Raw genomic sequence first — 15,937 nt, forward strand, 5'->3', positions numbered from 1 at the left:
TCTAGAGTAAGGACAAAACTTGGAATTAGATTATGGTTTACTGATTATCAAAGCTGGTTGTTGGTCTGTTCCTACAGCAAAGTAGCTAAGCATTGACCCAGGTGCAGGACTCTTAATGAAGCCATTATTTAGACCCAGATCGGATTTCTATATTTTCCTAGGCCTATCCTATTAAATTTGTAATAGATAAATTTACAATACAGGTTCCTCTGTGGCTTACTGGGTATTTCTGTTGAGGTGGCTGAGATGGAACTCTCCAGGATTTTTTTCATATTGTGTAAGAATTTTATTGTTGCTTCAGGCATATCAGAGGTGACAAATTATTTGATCCCGCCCCCACCCCTGTCCCCTGATTGTTCCTTATGGACTTTCTTTTTGCCAGTAAATTTCTGTAAACAACTGATGTTTCAAAGTTTTAGCGTACTTTTTACCCCCTTTTTTAAAATTTAAATCTCCCTTGGATTACTGTTCTAAACTGTGGTATATTTATATGTTTCAAAGTCACATTGCACAGATACTAACTTTTGCTTTATTTTTCTTTAGTAGTGGGCACACATTAGTCCTTATAATATGCATACAAATAGTTGTTACATGGTGAAAGGTTTTATATCAATTTGGTGGCTAACTTTGTAACTACAGATGTTCTTTTAAAAAATGTTATTGATGCATAAAAGTGCATGTTGTCTGTAATTGCAGGTTGATGCAACTGAGAGTGAACCAAAGAGCTTTATCTTTATGAGTGAAGATGCGTTAACAAATCCTGACAAGCTGCTGGTCCTAATTCATGGTAATGGTGTTGTCAGAGCAGGTCAGTGGGCTAGGAGACTTATAATTAACGAAGATCTGGACAGTGGCACACAGATACCATATATAAAGAGAGCTATTGAGGTAAGTGAAAGTGCATGTATGTATGGTTGTGTGGGAAAATGCATGTGTATGTGCGTACCTGTGTATGAAGAGCTCTGAATCTGTGATGTTTTAATTTGTTATCAGTGTTCAGTATTTCCCTATATGACAATTTTATTTACGATGGGAATACTTGCTTGTTTTTTTCAGAACTTTTTTCTAATGGAACCAAGTTTCTCTGTTACTGTAGAAAAAATCTTAGTTGTATGTCATGTTGTTGTGGCGGTGCTGCCATGTAGTTTAATATGGCAGCTAACGTGACAAGAGCCCTTAGCAGGCGATGAGATGCAATAGAAAGCACTACAGAAATTTGTTATGATTTGAAGTGTTTTCTTTTACATTTCATTAAATTTGTACGTATTCTCACTCAACGTCTGTTGTAATCTCATGATAACATGAGCTTTCGTGATAACAGCAGGCTTTTTTGCTAGGCTTGTACTGAATTTATTAGAGGCACAGTCTTTTTCAGTTTTGCACTGAATACTGATTCATACTGATTCATTCTGATTCACCTATCAATACTTGACAGTAAAAAAAAAATTTACATTTTATGGACACTATTTTGTTACATTTACATCTATGTGAGAGACAATGCACAATTTGTGTAATGTTTTTAACATTGGAACTCTGTAGGTATAATTCATTTCTTGCATTCTGCTACCTAAATGAAACTTCCTGTACTAAACATTACAAAAGCCTGTTTAAGACTCACTATTTCTATTATATTTACCAAGTTAAGCTAATGTTCTACTCTAAATATCAGTCTTGTCACTGTGATTGTTATGTGTTTTGCTAAATGAAGTTTAATTTTTTGCAGTTGGCTTTAAAGTATTCAGTATAGAAAATGGTTCTCTTCAAATACGGTTTTTTTTAATGAAGCAAAGGAAGAAAATGTATTAAAACATTAGGTCATTAAGTAATTTTTGTTTTGTACAATCCACTAACAAAGCACCAGACTACACTTTGTGTGAAAAAGAAACCTAGTCTTGTGAAAGTGATGCTTGCCGCCTTCTAACATAAAGGTTTTGTTCATTTTAAATCAAGACTCGGGCAGAACAAAAAATACTTTAAGATTATTGAGTGTAATAGAGGTGTATGGTAGGTCCAGTGTAGGAGGTTAATTTCTAGAGTGTAAGTTCCAAAACCTTTCCCAAGAAACCCTAAGGGCTGTAGCCACTTAAATTTTCACAGCAGTGCTTACATGCCTGCATTTTCATTCTTCCCTAAAGATGCTGCTGCCTTGGCTAACATGAGAGGCTGAGCATTTAAAACTGGGATACTACCCCTAAATTAACAGATAATCTTTAAGAGAGTATTTCTAGTAGAGTTATAGTTCTTTTTCCTGTTTTTTATTATTTTTATTTATTTTATGCAGTGATTGTGCCAGTGTGACAGAGATCAGACCTGTGTTCCCTCAAATGGTTATTATCCTTAAAAACAGATTATGTATTTCTGCATTTTGAATGCTTCTTTAAAAAAACATGGAAAAACCCAAAGAGTTGATGACAAAGTATCTTTAAAAAAATGTAATCGTTCAATCACATGGAGAGATCAGACTTTGTGCTCTTATCTTTTGACTTCCTTCTATCTTAGCACGGTTTTTCAATTCATAGTTCTCTTTAGTTGAGTAATTTCAGCTACTGTAAAACCTGCTCTCCCTTTTTGTGCATCTTAAAATTCTGGTAAATGTATTACATATTTAGAACACATACTATTTGCAATGATTTTTTTTAATGCAAAATGAAGATTAGATCATATTCAATTGTATTATATTAAATATGTTTCTATTTTTTGTATCCTGTAATCACTGTAGTGGGAATTGGATGTATATCTGGTTAGATAAGGCAGTATTTTATGGAAGTCAAACCCCACTGAAAGTATTTGGAACTATTATGTTGTGAATAAAAAGAGAATACGGACAGTTACATGGTGATATCACGTCTACTTCATGTACAGATCATATAAATTACTCTTCCAAATGCAGGAAATTATGGTAGAGTGAGTATAAGGACTCCAGTTTTGGTTAATAGTAATAAAAATTGCATCCTTTTCTAGGTTTTCTGGTGTTCAGTCCTCTAGCTGATTTAGGCACTTTTGTCTTGTATGAAATGAAAATAACTGGCCTAGACGATAAATGGCCTGTATGAAAATTGTGATAACTCCTCACGCAATGTTGCCAGTTCGATGTAAGGAATTATTTTCCTTGATCTTCCATGTTTCTTCTAAGAAGAGGTCTCGTCCTTGAATGAAACCAGCAGACCTTATCAAAGTATAAGATTACAGTGCTGATGACAGGTGAACATGGATTTTTTTTCTAATAAACTATGTGAATTTGAAGTGGATAGTACTATCTAGGATTTGAAAATTCCACTGATCTGTTGTGAGTGTGAAACATATACAGGTAGCTTAAAATATTTGCTGGAGACTAGGTTTTCATTTAAAAAAAAAAATATTGCAAAAGTAGTGCTTAAATGTCTTTTGTGCAGAAACTAGTTCAGAAATATCACCTTTGTTTCCCTTAAAACAAAACCAAACAGACAAACAAACAAAAAAAACACAGTAGGTCCAAACTGTATCTTTTTTTCTACTGCTTTTCTATGTGGAGAGTGATGAGACTACCACAAGCTTCAGTTCATTTCTTGGAAAAACTGAAAACAAGGGTGCAAAAACTGGAGTTATCAGTGAGCAGTGGATTGAGAAGGATGAACTGATACTGCGCTCCTAACCAGGAAGTTAAGGGAAGAAAAGAAATGAAACTATTTCTCTCTGGTACAACACTTTTGATAAAAAAAATAAAAAAACCCTTTTCTCTTAAAGCATATGTGGAATAAGGGAGCAATGTAAAGGTTTAAAATTTATCATGCTTCTGGTGGCTTGGGGCTCATACACACTGGAAAGAAAAGATCCAAGGAGAAATACTCTAGTGGGAATTAGTGTAGCTAGAAATGTGTTTTTTCTTTTCATCTGGGTGGTTCCTGTCGGTAAATGCTTCTCCTTCCATCTTTTATATCAAACTCTTGTGTGTAATAGGTGTTTGGAGTAGTTTACAAGGTTTTATGTGAAGAGGTAAGATTAATGTGTTGATTCAGAAATTCAAACTTGATAGTGTAAAAGAAATTTTGAAATATGAAAGAAGAGGAGGACAAACAAGCAACTACATAGAGAACAGATTGTAGGAGGGAGAAAAGTGTATACAATGTGAGAGACAGATATGTGTAAATACGTTAAAACACGGTAAGAAAAGACCTACTTTAGAAAAACAACTATGAAAAAGGCAAATGTGATAATATAAAGCAGTGAGACTGTAACAAAAGCTTAATTAAAATAAAACAAATACATATTACAAACATTTAAAATAAAAAAGATGGCAATTTTAATGTCTTGTCTACATTTGGCTAAATGTCTCATTCACTGCCTGTAGAGTCAGGCTCTTCTCAGATCAGTTATTATTTAGTCATATATACAATGGCTGAAGCAGTGACAGGAGAAGATGGTGAGAGACAGAGGTAAATTCTTTAATTCACTGATGAGGGCATTTACGTGGGGTGTCAAGAATTAAGATTTACACCAGGCTCTTTAGGCAGAGGAGTTTATGAGAAGGTGTGCTTCTCTGGTTCATTGCCAAGTGGCAACAACATGGATGATAATCTGAAGATTTAGTTGGGAGCTGTACTAGTGATACCAGTGATAGAGGGGACCAAGCAAGAAGGGGTTCAAAAGTTGGCTACTGCTCCATGCAATAGCGTTCCTTCTGTAGTGGTTGGAGAAGTGAACTCTGTGCTTTAAAGTCTGCTGAGTGTTAGACAAGGAGAAGCTGAAGTTGATCTACCTATGGAGGAAGTTTGTGCCTTGGGGAAACAAGAGCTCAGCTTACCTAAGTTTGGACACTGAGAAGAATTTTGGAGTACTGTTGTCTTTGATATCTTTCCTCTAGGGAATAAAGAGGACATCAGCTTACTGCATGAGTACAAAGAAACTGTGGGATGTTTTCTGCCCCTTTGGAAATTCAGTGCCTTGTTACCCAAGATAGCTGTGGTCCCAAGGATGCTAATGAAATTCAACCACAGCAACTGTCGGTTATTTGATTTAAAAAAAAAATTACTACTTTTTAAAAAAAAACATCCAGGAATTGTTGCCTGGTTTCAAATTCAGCACACTTGAAGATAGCTTAGATATTTTTATTATTATTTAAAGGAGAATTAATACTTGACATAGAGGTAATAGCACCAGAAAAATAGCTTCTTCAAAGAACCTAGATGAGTTTTTCAGAAGAGATGCAGCAGCACCAAAACATCTGAATTTCCATGAACAATCAAAAAAAAGGTTTGCATGAGATGGGCATCAACTGCAGAAATCTTTCTTTAATGGCTGACATAACATGATTTTCAGCTTCAGTTTTCTCTTGTGTTAATCCTGCTCTTCTTTCTCCATTTTCTTAACAATTTCTGTTCTTAAGAATATTTTTGGCCAGAATATTGGATTTATTCACTCATATTAACATCATTCATTTGTATAAAACTATCAGGTTGGTAATATTTGCAGAGAATTGGTGAGGGTTTCTTTCTTCAACATGCAATAAGATGTTACTGGTTTTGTAACTCAGTTGAATGGAACAACAAAATCATTTGGTGTAACAGTAGTAAATTTACCCACCATAACTTTTATGTGATTTAGTAACCTTACTGGTTAGTAACTGGCATGGTAGCACATTTCAGTCTTTCCATTTTGTAAAAATCAACTGGTTTCAAAAGGTGATATTTACAGACTGTTGTCAAGAAATTATGCTTTGTTTAAACTACACTAACAAGAATTCTTGCTGAGAAACTTTCATATCTCACTGTTAAGCATAGAATATCTTGTTAGACAACATTCTCTTTGTTCTAGCAGTCATATTTCAGGAACCTGAGATTTAAAATTTTGTCTCATAGTTTATACATGCTTAGCATAATTTCAATAAGATGGGCACATGACACTTTCTGGGAAAAAAAAAAAAACCAGAGCTGACATTTCACTGCAATTACAGTTCTTCTGCAGAATACTAATATTTATGTACCTTTTACGACTCCTAAGTATATTGTTGCAGAAAGATGTTAAAATACTTTGTTTATTTTTTAATAGTCAGTTATAGTGCCAGAGAAATCATAATCTTATTTGGACATTCTAATATTATTACTGAAAATAAAATTACACTAAAATGGACAATATTGTGCTGTATTGTTTTCTTTCAGATATTAATTTTCTGACTCTGGTATCTGTATTTGCTTTTATTCATTCTGTTAGATCATAGAACTACTATTGCTTGTAAAGTACTTAGTAGAGAAAACGTATTTAGAACTACTTTTGTGGGGGTAATATTAAGAAAACTTAAGTTACGTAGCTGGTTGGATGATCTTTTGAGGTCTTTCTAAAAACATAAACACAAATTACAATGTATTACTAAATAAATTGTCACACATAATTGGCAAAAAATACACCATACTCTGGAAAGAAAATTTAAAAAGCAATATATTTAATTCCTTCTAAAACATCTTATGAGGAATTGGTAATCTCTCAAATACTGATTTGAAATAGTGATCACCAAGCAGATAGAAGGAAAAGTTGCATAGCTAGTTGAAGCAATATTAATTGGTCACAAAATGCATAATAATATATAACAAGCTGTATAGGAGTTAATAATTATTAAATCAGAAATTCAAGAAAAGGTTAAAAGGTAGGACTGTTACTGAACTGACAGGGTATGCAAGCCCACACCAGCCCCCATGCCAGCAAAGGAAAACAATGAGATGACAGCTCTACTGTTTGGAGAGAAGTTGCTAACGACAGCTTATTCCTTTATGATTTCAACTCTTGACAGAAGACAGGTCTGCTTGTTGCATCATGGCAGATGTATCATTACCTTCTGGCCCTGTCATGACTGAACTGGAAAAAAACCCACTTGCAGTTCTGAAAATCCAATTACCCTTTGGAATGTAGTGCATCCTTTCCAAGATATATGTTACGGATGTTGTATTAATTGTGTGTATTACATTCTTAGAGTTTTCTGTGCTACATTAATTTGATAATGTAGAGATACTTACAGATTGCTTTGTCTTCCTCTATTCTGCTGGCTGTCATGTTTTAGAACCCTGTAGCACCTTGTGTTAGTTTACTCTTACTTTGTCACTGACCTAAGAAAATCACTCGGCTTGAATGTGGCTTGAAAATTCCCCCCCCCCCCGCCTCCCCCCCAAACCATTTGAGCATTCTTTTCACTGGCTAAGTATGGGGTTAAGAACACACACTGAATATTTAAAATAATCATGATCATTTTAGAAACAAAGTTTAATATGAGTATAAATGGCCTTTTTATCATATGCATATTAGGATTCTTCCTTCTCCCCCCTGTCCCGTCCACCCCCCTCCCCTTCAACTTGTTGGATACCTAACAGTGACTCTGGAGACTTAGAAAAGAGTAAGAGGGGGTGTGGATTTTTGAAAGTATGTCAAAAGCCTTGGGGTTTGGGTATGATCGGAATTTCAATAGAGGTTGAGATGAGTTTAAATGCATAGAAGGAGAACATAAAAATCTTGTTTAATTTCTGTCATGTTGTTCTTTTTTTAGTCACTCTGATGTCTTTTTCAAATCTGCTTTTCTCTCAAGCTTTGTGGTACTATATCCAAGATCTGTTTTTTTCCCTCTTTGTATTTCGTTTTAACTGCTGATCCCTTTTCTGTGGTGCTTCTGCCTTTAATATCAGCTGAAGCGGTCTGAATTGCTGAATCAAAGCCGTTTTGGGAGAGAGACAGTGTTTAAGATTGTGCAGGGTGAGATTCTCTGGGTAGAAGGTAACACTTCCTGCAGTTATAATCAATGCACTTGACACTTTCAAAGGCAGGAGAAGCCATGACTTGCTCAGGGGTTAAACTTTTTAAATAACTTCCCTTGGGAAAAATGCCATCAATAAAATGGAATAATTAGTTGAAGATTCTTGAGTAGCCTAGGTTTGAAAAGAAAAGATTACAGATAGGTCAGGTTTGCACTTCTATTGTATCTTCCCTCCCTTTTGTTTTTTAAACTATGAGCTTTTGTTTAAATGTGTGCAGTATTACAAAATCAGTCTGCTTCAAAAATAATGTCATCTACTTAAGGCAGTTCTTTAATTCTGTAGTGTGTTATTGTCTGTGTAGTCTAATAATTGTAAGAACAGAGATTAAATTCTACATAAAAATATAACTTTAGATTGCTAGCTTTCTCCTGTCCTACCCACACACTTATTCTCCAAATAGTCATTTCAGTTAACAGAAAACATTTGCAACTTTGAACCTTACTAAATAAGCTTAAAACATAATACACATTAACAAATTTTAAAAATCAGATCTAAATAGCGTTAAATGAACATCCAGTGCATAAGGTCATTGATTTCTATAGCGATGAAATTTGACTGCAAAATTAAATTCATCTCACTTTGCATTAATTATGTTTCACAATTTCAGGTTTTATAAGAAATTTATTGTTCTTCTGAGTTTCGTGTATTACGATTTTTGTTAAAGCAGCTATTTTGAAAGGCAAAACCTGAGTAAAAATGGCGCTTTCTATATGCAGTGTAGTATGTGCATACCCTACAAAATAAATATTGGCTTTGGAATAAAAGATTCTTACCCTTCGTTAATTATTTACTTATGTGCAGTTTTCATTTTTCTGAAAGGAAAGTAAAATCGCTGACAGCACTCTGGACAATCACTGAACAAGACTTTAGGAAATAAGTAATCAATGTTTTTCAGAAGTACAGCATTGTATTTTCTTATGGGTTATATCAAAATGAGATCTGTACCACCTAAGTAGATGAGTTTATTTGGTAGGGAATGTTCTGCACGCAGAGTTGTAACAAAACTTTTAGCAAGAAACTATTGACTAGTTTCAATTCAGCAACATACTAGTATTCCTGTGTGGAGAAGTTTTGAGTATCTGCCTGTGGGAAATTAGCTGTGGAACCGTGACCTTTTAATCGCTCAGAAATTGCGATGAGGCTCTTTCTGTTGTGGTACGGATCTTCAATATGTTGTTTATTTTAAATTTGCAATATGCGTAGCATTTATAAGAGAAATGGGTGAATACATACTAGTATGATTGTACTTGGCAATACAGTAGTTATTTGTGGCTTGGACTTTATACAGGCAACTTTGTAAGAATCCTGTTTAGAAGAAAATGAAGTTGTTTTGATTCAGACCATTTGGGTTTGTGGAAGCGTCATAGCTTTGTGGTTATTTATATCTGACAGCAGTACATAGGAGTAAGTTTTTATTTCAGCTGATTTGCTATAGAGCAGTTGTATCTCACATTTCAAGGTGGGATGGCCCAGTCAAGTCGTGGCAGGGTAGCACCTCAGCTCACACAACGCACCAGCGCCTTCACAGGATGATACCACTTAGGATGGGAACTTTGCTGGGGGGGGGGGGTTGTGTGTGTTGTATCTTACCAGTATGTTTATCTTACAAGTATGCTTATCTGATCATGGAGCAAAGGTTTTAAAATAACTTTCATGGGGGTTTTGCCAACTTTTTCTGTTGGGGTGATCTCGTCAATGATTGTGTTAATACGGACTTTTGAGAGTGGCACTGTGCTAAGTACCATAGATATGCACACAAACTACTTGAAATTACATTTCAGGAGGAATACAACAGGGATAATGTTAACTTAATAAAATTGCTTTCATATAGGATGGGGTGACTTAATTGTTCATTAGTTGATACTAGTCTTAAGTCTTAGCTTCATTTTGCTTTATAAAAAAAAAAATCAGTAGTCAACACCTTTGTTCTGTTCATTTAGGAGCATGTTAATTCAGGAATGAGAAATATGCATGCGTGTTTTTTATATCCTTTAAAGAAGTTAATTCACTAACATTTAAAAATATTACATGCCTATTTAAAAACATTAAAATTGTATTTTGTTTTATTTATTAGATGTACAGATAGTTAAACTATCACCTAACTAATCTTAATGCATTATAATGTATAAATTGTATTCTTCATAACATATATCATAGAAACAGTATTGCAGTGTGTCAGTATAGGTACGGTATATGTATCTATTTAATACTACACTAAATTGCCAATACCCTGTTGATTTTTCAAATGAATCATTACTTAAAAGACTTACCAATTCAATGGGGAGACAAGCACTTCCTTATTCATACCATGAAATGCATATTTGAATAAAATTATCTTTTGCTTACTGTGCATTGAGCTGGAAAATACTAACTTTAATGCATAGGAATTCAAATAAAAATTTGATATGCTTCATCATTAAATAGTTTAGTACTGTTCTAATAATGCACATTGCTGCTTCAGGTAATAAGAAAATAGATATGGCAAAGACTTTATCATGCAAATTTACTCAGGATTGCAATCTTTTGAAAATACGCAGATCTTTTGAATGATATATGTCACTTTTGATCAAAAACTTTAAAAAGTTTAATTATTCTGCTAGAACAAACTAAAACTGTGGGTAATTGTCTTTTTTTTCCTGAAATTAACAAATTATAACATCAAAAAATTTGAGAGTGAGGTATGTAGTAGGTCATTTGCTGCTGCAGGCATTTTCTCTCCCTTCAGGATGTGCTTGTTTAGTTTCTCTCACTTTGTGCCTGTGGCACTGTATGGTGAAATTCAGACATGCTCTTCCCCTCCAAGGAATCTCTAGGGTGGCAGATAACTTATACAAAATTAATAAATGGTGTTGCTTTTTTATTATCACCCATCCCAGGCAATTCGCTTTGTGTTCCCTTTGGAGAAAAGTTGAGTTGCATAGGATATGTTTATTAAAAAATTACATGCTTCTACATAGAATTAAACAGTGAAAGTACACATAATAGGGTGAAATATGTCATTAGGGAAAAAAATGGAACAGTGAAAATCCCTTACCTGTTGATTAACTTTTTAAAAAACTTAGAAAATATCAAGAATTTTGTAACATGTCAAAACATAGGTGATTTTTATATTTTTTTTAATTCTGGGGTTATGAATTTAGTATCCTTTCATCTCAGCAACATTTAAAGAGTAAACCTGTTTTGAGGCTGTTCAGTTGGATGATTATTTTTGGGGAAGTCCAGGTGTACCATCTTTCTTATTCACAACCATTTGTTATACCATATTGCAGTGCTAATCCTCTTAGGAAGGGGAGGGATTGGCACAGATCGCTTAACCTGTTACATTGTGTGCTACATGCAGCCTCCATCTCTATTATGCCAAAGGCAGTGAGACTTCAGATTGCTTTGGAGGGTAGAACAGATAATGAAGCTTGGGTGTAAATAATTGCTGATACATGAGGGAAAACAACTTAATCCTAATTTCTTTTTTTCCTTTTTTTTTTTTGGTAGTGATTAATTTTAATTGCTCTTTTAGATGTGAAAGAGTTATACTTAATAGTGCTGTGGTCTTATACTGTTACTTGCTCCTGATGAGTAAGAATCCTTAAAAATGTGAAGGTATTAAATACTACCATGTATTTTAAAGTTTGTTTCCTAGGAGTTACTCACTGCCACTTTAAGTTTGCCTTAAGAGCATATATACTTAGCTAATAAGTAAATGTTTTGTTTACTCTAAAAAATAATATGAAAAATATAGGCAGGAAATTTTCACGGTGCTTCAGTGCACAGGTGATTGAGTTTGTGCTGACCTTCGGTAACTGAGCCTGTGTTTTGAATCCCAACTCTTCCTCCAGCATTGGGAGTAATATGATTGAGTCTTCTGGAATGAGTTACTGAATGCTGATAGCGGGAGGCTTTTCCATGAAATACAGAAGCTACTCATGTGGAATATGCACCTTCCACATCACGCATGGTTGAGATCAGATACAGGATTTTCAAGACTTGACAGCCCTGGTTCATGAATGGTGATATTTATACTGAATTTAGGACTGTCTGAGTGCTAATATTCAACTGATACCAGCTCATGATAAAAATAAATGATTCTGGGATTCCATTTTAATGGTGCAGCGTTGTTACTGTCTAACAAATACTGAAAACAGTTATAACTAACAACTGATTAAAATATCATTTATTAATTAATACCTCAGGTTGAATCAAACATTTACTGGCTTTGATTATATAAGCATTGTCAAAAGTGTGTCATTAATTTGGTCTTTTTTATTGAAGTTGACATTCCTCGATTTTCTTCATTGCATTTGTATTCACCATGTTAGATCAGTATTTGTCTTTTTGCCTTCTTTTGAAACAGACCCCTTCTTAAAATAACAATATTCAGCTATTTTTGATTCAGATTTAATTCCCTCCCCGCCCCCATCCCGTACCGTATGTTCACCTTCTCTACCTATGGTGTCCTGTGAGGCTTTCTGTACATTTATTTTTCTAGGTGTAGTTTCATGCAGGTATGAGGACAGGAGAGTAGAGGGAGTTTTAAATGAAAACTCTATGCAAGAGTCTGACTGAACTGTTCAAATACCTCCCTTCTCAGATAAAGAGAAATGCTTTAATGTTTTTTCTGCTGGAAATGAATGTCTCGCTTATAACCTTCTGTCAAATTTGTGGGGGGAGGTTATGTAGGATTTGGCAAGAGCTCCAATATAAAATAGTCTTCAAGCACCAAAGTCAGTCAAAATAAGTATGTTACTTTGCCTTGCTACCAATTCCGTGTAATTAATATTTTGAAGACATTATTCATATCCCTCTTGAGTCGTTGTGTTCCTCTTCAAGAGGTTAATTGAGAACTTACCCAACAGTAGCTTTTTACCTTGTTTCTACTTCTTCATGGCAGTAGTCTTATGGTGTGATCATTTTACATTTACAGCTAGGCAAGTACTTCTTTTTCAGCCATTTTTTTCTCTAGCTTACATTTTTCAAATTAAAATTATTGCTTTCTGAAGTGCCTCTGTGTATGTATGCAAGTATATACATGTGCATGTAGAGACAGATGCATCTTAACTGTCTAGTTGGTTGTAACTTTTGAATTTTATAAATGTTAATATAAGATGTGTGGCATTCAGGAAAAATCGTAGTTAATTTCTTATGTCTTTGGTGTTTGGAAGCTGCACATGACTTCTGTTTTTTGGAAATGCTGATTATATTTTACAGCACTGAAAAAGTACTGTTTCAGGTTACTGTTTTATTTGAACCCAGTGATTTACGATATGTTAAAAAGCAGCTGTACTGACTATTCCTCAAAGATAATAGTATTTCAAATGTCATACAGGTTGACTTACGTTGTGATTTAATTTGATATAGCTGTTGTAGGGTTTGGTTTTTTTTCCTCTGGACATCCTTATTGAAAGACTTTTTTAAGTAAGGATCTCACTAGGAATAGGTAATAATTCTCTAAAAACAAAAGATTTCTAAGAATGACAGTTGACATAGTCTTATAAAAACTATATAGAACCTGGAGAAATATCTTTGCTGCACCATGTGCTCAGTTAAGTGAAATCTGTCTACTGCTCCTATATAACAAAGTACTGGATCAGTGTCAAAAATAGGAGGTATTTACTGTGGTGACATTCAGCATCTATATTTGTTGAGATACTACTCGTAAGTCTGGGTTTTTTTAATGCAGTATGGCCACATAAAAAATGAAAATTTAAAGAGAAGACAGCAGTTACCAATTTTACAAGTGTCTTGCCTTTCTTTTAATGTTCTGAGATACGGTCACAGGACATTTATGCTAATTGTGACATTGAAACATACTTCTTTTGATTTTTTTTTTTTTTTTTTTTTTTTAATTAAGTTGGTGTTGAGGCACAGCTGTAAATGCTGGGTTTGGCAGTAGTAGACCTGTTTTTAATCCTGTTTTAAACAAACGTCGTGCTTGTAAAAGGTGTGCAGACTGTCAGCCCCGCGGAGTGGATCCCATCAAACTGGTACAGGCAGGCAGGGTCGGTGACAGCTCCCGCGCGCGTCCCCCAGCCTCATTCTGCAGGGACCACCTCTAGAGGTAAGGGGGGACTCTGCGTTAATTGCTTTCCATCCTTCTGCTCCACAGTGAGGCTGCTTACAAGGGTAAGGTGAGGTTTGTTGTTGGGTGGATGATCCTTTCTAGAAACCGCGGTAAAGCAGCTTCACACAAGCTTTGCGCAGTCGTCCTTCCCCTGTATAAAGCAGATCTAAACTAAGTACGAGTGGGTGATTTAGGCCTGGCTTGTAACCTGCTGCTCGTCAAGGCAGGTAAAATCTTTACAGGGCAGTCAGCTCTCTCCCAGTATCCCTGTAGCCCCTGGCATTTATAGCACTCCAGACCTCCTCTACACCGTCCTACTAGGAAGGGTTTCTTTACCCTTTTTCAAACCAAACAGCAAATTTGTCCCCTTTCTCTTCCACTTTCTCCTCCTACAGTAACGCAAGTCTGAAGTTCAGGAAGGTATATTTAAATCCAGTCCAGAAACAGATTTAATAGGAAGTTTTTCTTACTGTTCTTAATTTTTGTACTGGGAAGATAAGGCTCCAAGCCTTCTAGGAAAGAATAAAAACAAGGCTCCAGTAGGTTGGCTGCAAAAAATGTTAACATGTAGAAAAGATGTTCAGATAGTGGGGGTGGGGGTTTTTTTAAGTTTTGGAACGTTCTTGTTGCTTTTTTTTTCCCCTTCTGATGATGTCTTGCAGTAATTATGATCCTGGCTTTATGGATGGGGAGGGACATGCCCCCAGGGATCAGTATGTGCATAGAATCTGATAAGGTTCGGATGCAAACTTTGTTCCTTTTATGCATTTTGTACAAGTTGTGGTGTTGTGGTGTTTAAAAATAACTCCATCTGATGTATCTGTTAAATATATTTGATTTTTCAAATTAAGTTAAAGAGTAATGCTGAATATAATCAGTTCAGTGAATGTTCATGTAGTCAAATAAAGCACTAAGAATTAGGAAGAATCATCTGTTATAGAATATTCTACCATACTATTTTGTGCGTATGCCTTTACTAACATTATTAAGTAAATATGGTGCTTTTTCAGCTTCCTAACTAATTTTATGTACAATAAAAAAGTTATTAATATGCTTTGAAAAGTATGGACTACTTTTTCCTGGAGTAGGAAAGGTCTTTACCTTTGTAGAGTAGTCAGTACAGTGTTTATGAGCTGCTAATGAAACATTTCAGAATATTAATATAATATACAATAATATTACGATATAAATAATATTTTGAAATCAAATTCTGGATATTGTTATCCTGATATAAATCTGGGAGGTGATGGGTAACAGTTGAATTTAAAGGAGTCCTTCTAAATATTATGGATAAGTACTATTGTTCCCATTGGATGATACCCTGACCTATTTAGGAAAACAAAATTTCATGGATATCCTCACAAATACACAAAGAGGCTGATTTATTTAAACTCAGATATTTTGACTTAAGAATGGTTCAGTTTGCAATACTACTCACTGTTTTTCTTATAAAATGGATTATGAGAAAGCAGTAGCTTTTCAAACACTTCCCATTGTAGGCATTTTCCCAGCCTGTTTCTGAAGTGCATATCCATCTTTGTTGCTTGCAGTAGAAGGCGATACTTGTCTGGAGAAGTAGTCTCAGTTCTGCTTTTCTTTAAAAATTATCTATGGGATGTGTGGTGTGTGAATATCTGTAAAAATCAGCATTTTGGATTGAGGATGAAGTTGGAGCTTCACTCTTCTTGCCAGAAAATGTGATTGTGGACAGTTTATGGAGGTATAGTCTTTCAGACGTTTATTTCTGGGCAGTTTAATATTGGTTTAGAAGTAATTCCCCTGGGCTGTTTCTGTCTTCCATTCCCTCCAGCCAGTTTTCAGGCCTTTGTTTTGTGTCCTAATATCCACATCCAAATGATTGCCTACCTTTCCTCCTACTCTCTTCTTTCCTTTCCTCTTGAATTTATATTGAATAGCTTCTTCTGCCATGTATTTTTTTAGTGCATGTTAACTCAGGGACACACTGATAACACAGCAAGACGGTCTCCATATTTTTCATTCACATGTCCAGACTTGAACTTAGCAAGTATAAACCTTCATCTGCATAGCAAGCACTTGCTTCATTAAGTTTTTGTATATATTTTCTGCTAAAATTTAAGAAGTGTCTATT

General features: G+C 34.8%; 1 protein-coding gene across 2 annotated transcripts in view; it reads left to right on the top strand.

Moving 5' to 3' along the window:
• FAM172A (family with sequence similarity 172, member A) overlaps positions 1 to 15,937 on the top strand; it is a 268,877-nt gene that overhangs the window by 61,466 nt on the left and 191,474 nt on the right. For both annotated transcript variants that reach the window (XM_010578033.1, XM_010578032.1), the window contains one exon: positions 697 to 888. In XM_010578033.1, the coding sequence (XP_010576335.1) occupies positions 697 to 888 (192 nt within the window). The remainder of the gene's footprint in view (positions 1 to 696; positions 889 to 15,937) is intronic.

The sequence above is a fragment of the Haliaeetus leucocephalus genome, unplaced genomic scaffold, assembly GCF_000737465.1.
Source record: "Haliaeetus leucocephalus isolate CR32 unplaced genomic scaffold, Haliaeetus_leucocephalus-4.0 Scaffold598, whole genome shotgun sequence".
Classification (NCBI taxonomy): domain Eukaryota; kingdom Metazoa; phylum Chordata; class Aves; order Accipitriformes; family Accipitridae; genus Haliaeetus; species Haliaeetus leucocephalus.